We start from the raw sequence: 12,586 nt of genomic DNA, 5'->3' as shown, positions 1-12,586 counted from the left end.
AGCCACAGTGACATCGCCTACCCGAAAAGGGCAGTACCATGCAGTAGTGCGGTTAGCCGCTGTGTGAGCAAACTTGCAGGAGTAGAAAAGTCCGTTGAATAGGTTGGGGGAGACGTGAGACGCTCACTTTCAGTGAGTGCTCAGAAAAAGACTTGGAATGTCCATAAACGATTCTCTTGGTTGCACCCTCGAAGAACTCCGACAGGAAATATTTATCCAATGATCATACCCCACGCCTAGACATAGAAACCAAAGGCTAAGCCGTGCCAAAGTAATAAGCAGCCACCTACTATGCCAGTTGGACTTGGCTGAGCTTGGACTCGTATCTGCCGGGGTTAGCCTCAGCCTTGCGCGGTTTCCAAGGCAGAGATAAAATAGACAAGCATGGTTTATATGCCCGGCAGTTTGACACCCATCTACCCTGGTCTTGATAATACTTTAAGACAATAGACTAGTATAATATACTATTGTCATTACCTTTTCACTAGAATAATATATAACTGCCCTTAGGTGCTATTCCACTACTCAATATATCTTCAAGATTACACGTGAACCAATTTGGATCAATGGCGCGGCGCCGGTCACGAAGTCCATCAATCGAGATCCAGTACGCAAGACTGGAACTCGAGGACCCAAATCACCGTGAGTAGTGAAGGACTTGAGAGATATATATAGATATATGGTATCACTGACACGCTGGGCATCAAGATACGAGTATTAGCAAATGCGTGGTCCCCAAGTGGCCGACTTTGCTGGACCGGAAATGGTTCAAATGGCCTGTTTTTGTCATTGTGTGACTCAGCATTGTGATTGCAGCGCTCCACATTGTTGCTTTACTTGTAGTTCTGGTCCTGTCGTTAAACACGGACAATATGGGGTATGAGACCGACCGAGCAGAATTTGTTCTCTACAAAAATACCCGATTTCAGGAATGCACGTCAATTGCGCCCGATGCAGATAACTGCAGTGAGATAGAGACCGCCTGGAAGCATAGCACCCGGTACACCAGACTTGGAGCACAAGATCGCTGGCATATATTGTGGGCGTCACTCGGTCCCTACGACTGGTGCCAAATAGCGAGCTGCTTCCACGAGTACAAAGTCATCCCCTCCATGCCACGCTCATCAGCTATGAGCCTGACTACCTTCCAGAGCTGGTGCTATATGGCCATGTCTTCATTGGGCGCTATGTGGGCTTTCAAATCGTGGTGGCCTGGCGTACGGTCCAAAAAGAGTGCCTCTGAACCCTGTAAAGGGCTCCGTGAGCTTGGTGTCCTGAACTGGGGATTCTTGATTTGGGATATTTGTGGCCCAACCATATTTTGGTGGGTTTCGTTCGTGCGAGAGCTTGTTGAGCCGGTCCCTATCACCACTCTTTCAACCATCGCTTGGGCTACATGTTGGAAGTATTCATATCTAGTACGATATCACCCATACTCATGCTTCTTGGCACGGTTCCCCCGAGTTGAACGGGCCCTACCGTGGGTGTTAGGGACCATGGCAACCTTGCAGTGGACAGTCACATTGTATAGTGCACGAGTTGATTGAGATATCGGGATCTCTGTGACCAAGGACAATGTATACCGGAACTATGACTGTCTTGCGACACAGATTCCACAAGCACCAGGAGCCACACACTGTACCCCGGAGCAGCTCTGTGGACAGGACTGGCTATTCAGCGCTCTCGACCTTTGGATGCCGGGGGACGAGTATAAAATGGTTCCCATGTTATTTTGCCTTGTCGGTCCGTGCTTGGTAGTTGTGCCATGGTGCATTGCTGTTGTTTGGGCGCTGAGCACAGAGGGGTTCCCCAGGGGTTTGAAGTCAATCTACAGAGTGCATCAAAAGCAACTACTTATGTGGCCGATTGTGGGACTTGCATGTGTATCGCTTACGCCAATCCTATACATTTGCTCATTACTCGCCTATGATGTCGCCGCCACGTGGAACCTCAGGGAGCGTGATGCGCTTCTAGCCTTTGATAGGGAATGCACGGCCGTGCATGTTGGGTTGAGTTCATGGAGATATTACTTGGATATTAACCAGTATGGGCGGGCCCTGCATGTGGTAAGAACGTGGTTTAGCGCGTAGAAGAACTATTGTTGTGCCAAATCTGCTACCCCTATTAGCCTCTGTCACCACGATGTGTGTTGTAGTCAGAAGAACGCTTCATGAGTCAGAAGGGCCAATAATACATCACTACGTCCTCTTCTTGGAGTTTCAAATTATGTGTTGCGTTAGAGTAATCTAGGATACTTCGAGAGCTCTATATTGTTACTTAGACTATGCTAACTAAGGCACGTAACAAGGGAGCTTCTTCGTACTTGAGATACACTGAAACAACCTTCAATATACTCTCAACCACACGCAACTGATTTGGATGACCTTTGCATATATACATTTACTAAACATTAATCAAATAAAAAGCATTCTATCTCTATCCAGCACAATAGTAAAAACAGTCTCAAATATCCCACCATTAATACAAGCGCACAACAAGCAACTTACACCCCATATTTATCATATGTACTCTGCAACTCATACTCATGTGCCTCCCTCAGCAGATGTGCCAATTCGCTAGGATGAAAAATGTTAAAAATAGCCATAGCCACAAAGATCAATACAGCATCAAAGATATATAGAAAAATCTCGTGGTGCAAAAGAAACCCATCGTTTCCCTGAATATACTCCACCAAGCGGAACACCGACCGTACCATAATCAAGAAGCTAGTCACATACAGCACATTCAGGTGCTTTCTCCACGGGATCGACGGATCGTGACACCGTGGGATCGGGTATTTCTTCAGCTTCAAGTCAAAGCTGCCCGCTGTAACTATAAAGAAGCCGAAAAAGAAGATCTGGACGAAGAGTCCCACCACAATGATCTTTTCGCCCAGTTTCATGTTGTCTAGGCTGCCGCTACTCTGAATGCCACCACCTGGAAGGGCGTTAGTACTTTCGCCGGTGGTTTTGAGGGTAAGTCGAGTTGGATTGGTGGGAAAGCACTCTTAAGGCTGACTTACCGGCGCCTTGTAGGAAGAATGAAAGGACGTCTCCCGTTACGAAGATCTTGGTCAGCCATTTTTTGCTCAGGATTGCATGGGACTCTGCTCGCAGAATCAGGATGATGCGCCCGAGAAGCATATAAACAGAGGCGGCGAGGAGGGCCGGTGCAAGAAGGAGGAACAGAGTCTGGATCAAGTAGGGACCGAGAGTCCAGTTTGGACTCTCATGACTCGATAGGGCGCGTCCGATGTAGCCGATGATTTCAACTGCAGCAATGAGTACACTTCATGCGAGAAAAGGACCGAACCCACAATGATCGTGGAAACAAGTAATCACTGACATATGCCACCGACCACGAATGGGATAAAAAACCAAGTTCGAGTTCGGAACAGCTGCACCGCGTGCCATATCGTCGTTATCGTGAACAGGATAGTGAAGATCACGGCACCAGCCATACTTGGATTATATCGATAGAAGGCGAACATCGACGCCTCGTTTGTTGCTGCATCTGGAACACTATCGCTGCCCCCCATTTTGGGCGTTTTGAGGATTTCTGGTGCAAGGAGGTTAATCGAGGCTGGCGTGTTCTCCTACTTTGTCCTCGGGGGTAGCTGTAGACTTATGTAGCATGTACAGAGGGCCGCAAAACCAGCTTAATAGCTTAGTCGATTGGGCGATCTGAAAAGGAGTACGAGAGTAAATTTGGTTACATTACTAAAAATCTCAATTGATAGTATACTAGGGCACCATGGACACCGTTTCAAAATAGATAGGGCTATTGAATTGTAAAAAGGCTACGGCCCCTACTGATTTGGGATCCACTTCGTATCCTCGTATCTTCGTAACTTCGTATATTGCCACTCGCATATCATCCGCGTTTTTGACAACCATAATCAATCGGATACCGACTGTTCCCCGACTCAGAGCCAAGCTGTAGTTGTCAAGATCATTTTGCACATAAAGTCTCCATATTTGTATAAGGCGGGTAGATAGGCGAGCACCGGTTGAAGAGAGCACTTTATGTATGTTGCTTTAAGGAAGCTCGCCCCGACAGGCTAAGTCAGGCGGCGTTTAATTAATAAATAGGATAGTCCTCTATTGATTACACTCCTTGATCACTTAAGTCTGCTCAATGTATGTTAAGACTACTTTCAGTCCCATTGGATTGTTGTCTAATGTCTATATCCTACTACTATAGCATTTCCTTACCTGATTTACCAGGGCGACTAGATAATCCTAATTCATTCACTTCAATGAAGAAGGAGCCTCCGGTGTAGTAGATATGCCCCTGAACATTCTAGCAGGGGATGATTGACCACGATGTTCTTCTTTTTCTCCTCGCCGATACCAACGACGGCATGTGCAGCTCTGGACTACTTGCCCCCCCGTAGGGACAATCCGGCAGAAAGTCCCGAAGAAATTCCGACATCGTGCAGCTCATCCCCCGTCTCCCAGACTCCGCGAATCAGATTTGATCCAAGGTCAATGGATCGGTCTTCTACTGAGCGAAATATGTCTGATACTCCATCCCCATCAACTACTGCTACTACACAGAGCGGTACGTCGCGTGCACGGCAGGGAAAAAGACACAGGGCGCGCCACCTTAAATCCCGTAATGGCTGCTACACCTGCAAGCAACGAAGAGTGAAGGTCCGTCAGTCATCGCATTGCACCGTATTGAATTTTCTATTGACCTCGTATTGCAGTGTGATGAGGTAAGGCCTGTTTGCGGCGCATGCTCGTTTCGCGGTGAATCATGTTCATATCCTCCAGCGCCATCCATGTATGTATAGTACCACCGACCCAGTTGATAGAGGGCGTATCTGAACCTTTCATTGCAAAGCTCCTGCTCAGGCCAATATACTGACATGAGATCTCATAGCTCGGTAGACTCAGATGGCTCTCAGCGCTTGCGAAAACCTAAGCGGGTGGTTCCTATACCGTCCCCCTTGCAGCCGTTGGAATTCCATCTGCCCAGGTTGTCCGCAACCCCAGTACCAATACTGGATGGACAAACGCTCAACATGGCTGACATGAATCTCCTAACGAAGTTCATGCTGCAGACATCGAAAAAGATGAGTCTCCATCCCAAACGGATGTTAATTTGGCAGCAAGTTATCCCAGACATGGCGGCAAAAAGGGAATACCTGATGCACCTACTCCTGGCGCTCGCTGGGGCACATGCTTTATATGAGTCAGACATAGCAAAATGCGGAAGATTGGGCATGGGCGATAATCAATTAACCTCTTCCTGTATTGATAATCCTACGATCCACGACCTTCATCGCATTATTGAACATCACCAAAGGGGGCTAAAAGGATTCCGAGAGGCTCTATCCGACATGACTGCTGCCACGGCAGAATATGTCTTTTGCGGCTCACTCTTGATCGTTGCCTTTGCCTTTGCCTCTTTATCCATTCGAGATTTAAACAGGATAGAACCGGGACTGATGAACGAAGACAATTACGAAAGTCCGTTTACTGACTGGCTCCATTTGGTTCGAGGGCTGACAAGTGTGGTTCACGAGCACTGGTCTACCCTTAAACTCGGCAGACTGAGAGCTATGTTCTTTTACGATTACGCCAACGACGATTGGAGACATACTCTTTCATCAGCCAGTGTTCCGCGTTTAACTAATGGCTCGCGCATGGTGTTGATGTTTGCACAAGGCGCCGCTCGAGGACTTTCCATGCTACGCACCTACGCAACCACATTATCTTCCAGCCGTACAGTACACGAGGCCGATGCTCCCTCACCCCAGAGTTCGTCAGATACTCATGGAAAAGCGGATGAATTAATCCAGGGACATGATAATGCCATCGATAAACTAGAGGAGATGTATATGCGTATTCTTAATGTGTTTCACTTCACAGAAAGTGGACGTGATTGCTCTGCGTCGCGGGATTTTCAGATCGATCTAGAAGAGGCTGCCGCCACATCCTGGCCTCAAATGGTATCGAACGACTTCATTGCTTCACTCAAACCATGTAATCAAGTTGGGATTGCCGAGGGATTCTCGTACACGATATTGGCCCATTTTTATCTAGTCTTCGTTCTCTTTGAGGATCTGTGGTATCTCAACAAGGGCTTTCACGAGGAGATCAAAAAGATCTTTCGGCTTGTCAGTGATTTGAACAATGATCGACTCCTAGCCCTTATGGAGTGGCCGATGGCTGTCATAGCAGCAGACCAAAAGGAATGAAGTAATGTCCCATATGAACAGTGGGTTCATCGCCGGATATTTTCCATGAAATGTTTTGTCACATCCTATAAAACGAGCTGGACTTACTATACCCACCAAAAAGAGCAACAGCATGATAATGAATGAACCTCCCTTCTTGGGGAGCGTTCCCAGTTTATCCTTCTTGTTCTAAGCGCTCGCACACGATGTTTATCTATTTGATCAATGATACGGGGCTCGTACCTTCGTATCCTCGTAGTATCGTATCGTTTGGTGATGATCTCCGAAGGTGTGGATCTTCCTAGATTTTAGGTTATGGTTCATTCCCGACACTGAGGGATTGGGTGACCCACAGCTTACTACGAATATACGAGTATACGAATATACGAAATAGCCCACGTCAACTTCATACCAACGTCGATGAGGAGGCTTAGCCATGTTTGTTTTATACACACTGCAGACTGTAGGGGCAAATTACCCGAGTAAGCAGACGATATATAACATATAAGTACTTTCTGCGGACTTCAAAGTGACCAGACATAGATTAATGTTCCACCATCCTAGAGATTTCCAAACGTGGGCACACCCTCTCAACCTTTGAAGGCGTAGCAAGAGCCCGCTGTAGCATGTTCTCTATAAGTGCTAATTGTAATTGTATAATGTTAACCTCAATAACGCTGAGGCTCAATTATTTTGGCTTTTGTATGTGCCGGATACCAAGAACCAGAAGACCAAAGTCTGCTTGAGTATGAAAGAGGGCAATAGTGGCATCATGAAAACTTAAATTCGGTTCTCATTATTCTGTTTTTGGTTTAACTACAGTGATCTGCGAAATCAGCCTGCCCCCCTAAAACTCATGGTAGCGTTTTGAAAATTCGCCAAGAACCGCTAGTATATATATAGTTAGACTGTATAATACCTCTACGTATCCTGTAATTGTATTATTAGTATTATTTACAAGGTTTATTTTCGTTATTGTAAAGAGCATACACATGTGACTAGAATCTTCTATGCAAATCGGACAAACGGCTGACACCCAACAGATTGGGCAACTTGTCAACACTCTACTCTTGCATTTCTCATTGAAGAGTTTGGTATTTCGAGAAAATACTCCTACCAGTAGGGACTAACAGTACCTAGAGTACTGGGTGTGCGTCATAAAAACTCATACCCTTGCTTGGCCTGTCAGCTACAGCTTCCCCGCATAATATAATACCTACATTGGGTATCAACACATAGGCTGACATTAACATAGACTAATCCTAGGTTGATCAGCACTGTTTATCATCCCGAGACAATAACATATAGCCCCTCCTATATAGACAATACCTCTCAGTTTCAGCTCCCCGATCCATGGGACAGAGCCTTCGAATATACCCGCACTCCCGGTAACTTCGGTTGCTCACACACGGTGTCTCTCTATAGCCCTTCCCTCAGCCAGATACCCGATGAAGATGCCTTGCAGCAAGTACAAACAAATCAACTTCGGTTTATTTCCCTGGACGTTTGGAAGGAGGAGAGATATATTAAACAGCCACCAATCTGTATTCATTACCTGATTGAGTGGAAAGTAACCCTCAATGGCCGGTCCGTACATAAGGTTACGGAGCACAATATAGTAATAAAACCAAGCGATTTCTGGGGAAAAAGTCTGAAAGAAAAGATTAAGAAGATTAAACTTTATAAATTATTTTATAACCGATAGATTCGGCTAGAGGAAATTACTCTCACAGTATTAGTATTACAATATAGATCACAGCCTACTGTCCACCAGCACTCTGATAGTACTAACATTAATTAAACAGTTATATAGAAACAGCTTCTTGACTGGGATAATCTAATTGAAATGGGCAGATAGCTTAGACTAGACATTTCAATTGGCTATACAGCAGATAATAGTGTCCCAGCCCCCCAAAAAAACAGAGATAAAAAAGACACTAACTCAAGAACCACCCAGATACTCTCTAAAAGAGATACTCATATCAATACTAAGCTTACCTCGGGACAACCTACTGCCTGGCGAGATATCTATAAGAAAATACACTACCCTGGATCATATAAAATCAAGACTAGTACTGCTGACAGGACCCTAATAGAAGAAAGCATTATCCACTCCAATTATACCATCTTAGACGTTTGACCAAGTTGGTAGAAGCCGATTAGCTTCATCTCAACAGCCATAACAATATCCCTAGTAAAATTCGGGAACAACTCTATACAGAAGAGCAGAAACAGCAAGAAAAAGAATAAAAATCCTTAAAGTACCCCTCAACTGAGTCAGATTATTCAATCAATATTAACTTTCTTTCAGTACAATCTCCTCGGCCATACACACTTTCCATACCAGCCAACAGCTCGCCATCAGCACAACACCGAGTCTCCGAGCCTATCAACCCTAGTATTTTTTTTCCCCAATCTTCCGTTGGAAGTAGCGGTGGAGAAGCATAGCAACTAGCAAAAGTCACAAGTAATTTCTCAAAGTTTCAAAGACAATATTGGAAAGATATACAATATAGTATTGACAAACAGTCTTGATCTTGAACAGATTTACAAGAATATCAACCCGGATTTTTTTATTAAACATAGAATAATACTAGGTATTTCTCGCCGTTTTGTTCGCAATATCCGTAAATAGGTCGAGGAAAGATGAATATATAAGCACACAATAACATTCAGAAGAACTACAATTATTCATATATCTAGATTTATACACAATAAAGCGACGCGTTCTTGGATTAGAGTTTTGAGCCGAAAGATCCTCATATATTCGATGGCTAGACACCTCTAGGCACCGCGTATTACGGGCTATTTAACTCCATATTCTTGAACCGATCGGAAACAATAGTTTAGATCTCCTGTCAAACTTCTCCAGATTTCTCGAAAATCGCTGAAATGCATCCCACTGGGCAAATATATCGCTTTCAAAGTTGTGCATATTTCCTTCTTCTCTAAAAAAAGAAAGATTAGTATCCATCAAAAAGATAGGAAAAAAGTCCCGTACCTCAGACATTGGATAGTCAAGAACACTAGACAGTCCTGGCAAACACTATAACTCAAAGTATCCCGCTAAATTGCTTTCACTGTTATTTATACATAGTTTCCAAGGCTCGGATCCGTCATTGCACCAACTCTCGAAGGATTCTCATAGCAATTTTCCGATAATAGGATTTCCGTGGCGGCCTTTAAATGTTTTGAGAAGTAAGGATATATCCGCGCAATTCCATAACAGATTACTGTCAATCAAATACTTTTGATTATAACATCCCGCCCCACTAAGCTTAAAAAAATCCTAGCTGAAGAAGCTCTACTCCAGAGCGGCAAGTATAAGCTTCCCAACACTTCACAGTAGCAATATACCGATCGAGTTTCGGCTCCTCTAACAATTGTTAGTATAACAAACCTAACACAGTAAAACAACACTCCATACTACTTAATTCCCGGGCGACCTTGATACATTGCAAACGTAGATCGACCATCCAACTTTCCTCTTCCCAAACACTTGACAAACGTGAAAATACTTGAACAAATTCTAGAAGTAGGAGACAGCGAAAGCAACTATATATTGGCTAGTAATTAACCGCATAGCTAGGGCGAAATACATTCACTCTTATAATAATACAATTAGCACTGATTTTAAGACTTGGCTCATCAAATAGCTGGCCCACCCTTAGACTGCACAGATTACAAATAAACCCATTGCCCAAATCACCCTAATAACAGCAAAGAACCACATTAGGTTCTTGGGCCTTCATCATCTCAGTAAACATACACTCAGCTTCTTTATTGAGTTCAGCTTTCTCTACACCTTCCAGAGAATACGGCAATATGTCGAACATACTGACTTCGTCAATAATCATTTCCCCCAAGTTGCAATAGCTATCAAATTTGCAATATCATCTGCTGTACGGCAAACAGCTGTATCCGCCGTAAAGCCATTATCCTAAGTTTGATTTCGAAATAGTCGAAGTAGGGAAGCCAATACACCACCTTTTGTGGCTGGCAGCGCAAGGTTTGACCTGTGATTACGTTCTGAGCCGGGGATTTGCTGCCCATCTCGCTTTGCGCCTCGTCCAAACTTTTCGAGAATATGAGTATGTGAACTTGTCTCGTTGTAAGTAGGAACCTCAATTCGCTTGATAAGACTTTCCGGGAAACGGCTTTACCACCTATACTCTTTCATAGTTTCCCAACCCCTCATGCCAAGAATGACTAGTCCACAATAGGGATAAAGCGCGGAATAAACTATATTCCTGTTAATTACAGTCTCGCCAATAAATACACTCAAGCTTTGTATTAGTGGATCATGGTAGCCTAGAAGATCCCATGCAAATTAAAACATAAGGAACGAATGTATTCGGTATACGAGGGGCCACTGCAAGCCAGCGGCCAACTCTGGTATTCCATACAAATCGGCACTTTTTGGCACTCGAATATCTCAGCAACCAGAAATAGTAAGGATATAAAATTAAAAGAGGATAAATAATTATGTATGATATAGAAAATTACATTCTTCAAAAACCAATATTCTGATAAAGGCCAGCATGCGCATAATACGGGATGCAAAATGGAGATGAACAGGGTCTGAGCCTTTATAATACTCGCGCTCCTGCATGGAATTGAATTCCACAATGAAAATATGGGTGTAACCCTACACAGGTTAATTAGCCCATCAAAGGGGGGAAAAAAAAGCCATCGAGGAAGTTTTGACTTACACTTGACGACCCTGCACCACATTCTACTCCTCCCCGTATACTTGTTATATACGGATTATGAGAGGAATCCTTGCATTTCTGTGGGAGAGACAGGAATTCCCGCAAAATCTAACAAATGGAAAGGTAAGCTTTTGTCAAGGGAGAAATGACAGCTGAGATTACATACTTCTTGTTGAGTAGTGATACCGATTTCAGGCTTGAATTTGAAGAGGACCAGATGTAAGAAAGGCATTATGGCAAGTCATGGGTTAGTAACGCAACAAGTATTATTATGACTCTATAATAGCTACATGTTGATTGCCGCAGTGGAGGGCCACTTATATAGAAGAAATGGTGGGTCAGCCTACTAGATAATTTTCCGTTTCGAGCCAGTTAGAGCTGTTTTTATAACTTTGGTCGGGGTGTCATCATTGCTTTGTAACCTCAATATCCGAATTTATTTATTAGTGATTACAAAGTAGCGCGGAAGAGCATTATCCGTACTGTATTTTCCAATCAAAGAAAAGAAGAATGCGGATAATGCCCTTCCGCGCTCGCTGCTTAATCATTAATCAGCAATAACTAACCATTTCAATGGGAGGTTAGAAAGCAATATGACGTCCTGACTAAAAACAATGAAAAATGATGATTCAACGTGTTTGGAAGACTCCGCATGAAGATACATATAAATATACCTATAAGTACCATGCTTCAACTTCACTGACAATCAGAAATTTATCTCTTTCAGCTCAATACTTTGGAGCTTCCTTGCACTGCACGGTATACAAATCTGAACGACCCACAACCTTCATACGTGCGACTCTACGATAAAATGACCGTCAGCGAGAACCGGAATATCGCCATTGTGGGAGTTGGATCCCTCATGTCCAAGTCTCTTGCGGTATGGCTAGCGAGTCTGGGATGGAATATCGCACTTGTGTCCCGTTCCGAAAAGAACCTTTCGGCCATCGCTGATGAGGTGCGCCATGCCCAGAAAGGCAAGAATGGCAAAGTTGTCTACAGGGCTGCCGACGCTAGTGAGCCTGAAACACTGAAGGCAACGCTTGACTGGTGTGTCCAACAACTCGGGGGCAAGTTGGACGTTTTGAGTTACAATGCGGCCCGCGTTGCTTTGTCTAATGTCACTGAATTGACAGTCGACGAGCTGGACCAAGACTTCAAGGTGTCAGTGGTGGGCACCCTGGTTGCTGGTCAATGGTTTTCCAACGGCAATGCCAAAGTTGATCGGATTGCAGAGGGTGAATGGCCACTTTTTCTCGTCACAGGTGGAGTCCTAGATAAGGTGCCAGAACAAACTCTTGCCTCACTATCTTGTGTCAAATCGGCATCTCAAACACTGAGTCGTTTGTTTGCCAAGGATTTGCCCGAGAAGGCCAATATTCTAGTCGGCATGCCGCTGATCTCGGGACGTGTTGTCAGTCCGGGGGATAGTGAGTACAATCCGAAGTTTGATACGGAAAAGATTATATCGGAAGTGTTCAAGCCATTCTTTGAGGATCGCGAGAATCAATGTGATGGAAAGACAGGATGGACCGTTGAAAGGATTCTCTAGGAACTAGAGGGTGCAATGCTACCCTGTGCTACAAGGCGGTTTGTTGGTAATAAGTGCGGAAGAGCATTATCCGGATCTGTGGGGTAATGGACTATGTCATAGTGGAGACTATCAAGCCAATCAACGGGGAGCTTC

The 12,586-nt window shown here is 44.4% G+C and overlaps 5 protein-coding genes across 5 annotated transcripts; 3 read left to right on the top strand and 2 right to left on the bottom strand.

The window, feature by feature from the left end:
• Positions 1-474: 474 nt before the first annotated feature.
• Positions 475-2,297, top strand: BDV27DRAFT_126573 (uncharacterized protein; the record flags this gene model as incomplete). Its single annotated transcript, XM_032066576.1, has 2 exons — positions 475-642; positions 709-2,297. A coding segment is annotated over exon 2 (671 nt), but the record flags the coding sequence as incomplete, so codon positions are not given.
• A 206-nt stretch (positions 2,298-2,503) lies between these two features.
• Positions 2,504-3,538, bottom strand: BDV27DRAFT_156741 (RTA1 domain-containing protein; the record flags this gene model as incomplete). Its single annotated transcript, XM_032072384.1, has 3 exons — positions 2,504-2,937; positions 3,023-3,271; positions 3,346-3,538. 3 exons carry the CDS (start codon positions 3,536-3,538, stop codon positions 2,504-2,506), a joined length of 876 nt encoding a protein of 291 aa, XP_031928733.1.
• Positions 3,539-4,474: 936 nt separating this feature from the next.
• BDV27DRAFT_101925 (Zn(II)2Cys6 transcription factor domain-containing protein) lies at positions 4,475-6,358 on the top strand. The gene is made up of 3 exons (XM_032064290.1): positions 4,475-4,655; positions 4,712-4,788; positions 4,888-6,358. The coding sequence occupies exons 1-3, from the start codon at positions 4,491-4,493 to the stop codon at positions 6,206-6,208; spliced, it is 1,563 nt and encodes a 520-aa protein (XP_031928732.1). The 5' UTR covers positions 4,475-4,490; the 3' UTR covers positions 6,209-6,358.
• A 4,312-nt stretch (positions 6,359-10,670) lies between these two features.
• On the bottom strand, positions 10,671-11,131 carry BDV27DRAFT_171498 (Dabb family protein; the record flags this gene model as incomplete). The annotated part of the gene is made up of 3 exons (XM_032075612.1): positions 10,671-10,835; positions 10,900-11,007; positions 11,066-11,131. 3 exons carry the CDS (start codon positions 11,129-11,131, stop codon positions 10,671-10,673), a joined length of 339 nt encoding a protein of 112 aa, XP_031928731.1.
• A 408-nt stretch (positions 11,132-11,539) lies between these two features.
• BDV27DRAFT_126570 (uncharacterized protein) lies at positions 11,540-12,533 on the top strand. The gene has a single exon (XM_032066575.1). It carries the CDS (start codon positions 11,711-11,713, stop codon positions 12,449-12,451), a length of 741 nt encoding a protein of 246 aa, XP_031928730.1. The 5' UTR covers positions 11,540-11,710; the 3' UTR covers positions 12,452-12,533.
• The last annotated feature ends 53 nt before the right edge of the window (positions 12,534-12,586 follow it).

Source organism: Aspergillus caelatus (genome assembly GCF_009193585.1).
Source record: "Aspergillus caelatus strain CBS 763.97 unplaced genomic scaffold BDV27scaffold_65, whole genome shotgun sequence".
NCBI classification, from domain to species: domain Eukaryota; kingdom Fungi; phylum Ascomycota; class Eurotiomycetes; order Eurotiales; family Aspergillaceae; genus Aspergillus; species Aspergillus caelatus.
Note: the sequence above shows the minus strand (reverse complement) of the source record. Positions and strands in the feature narration are given on the sequence as shown.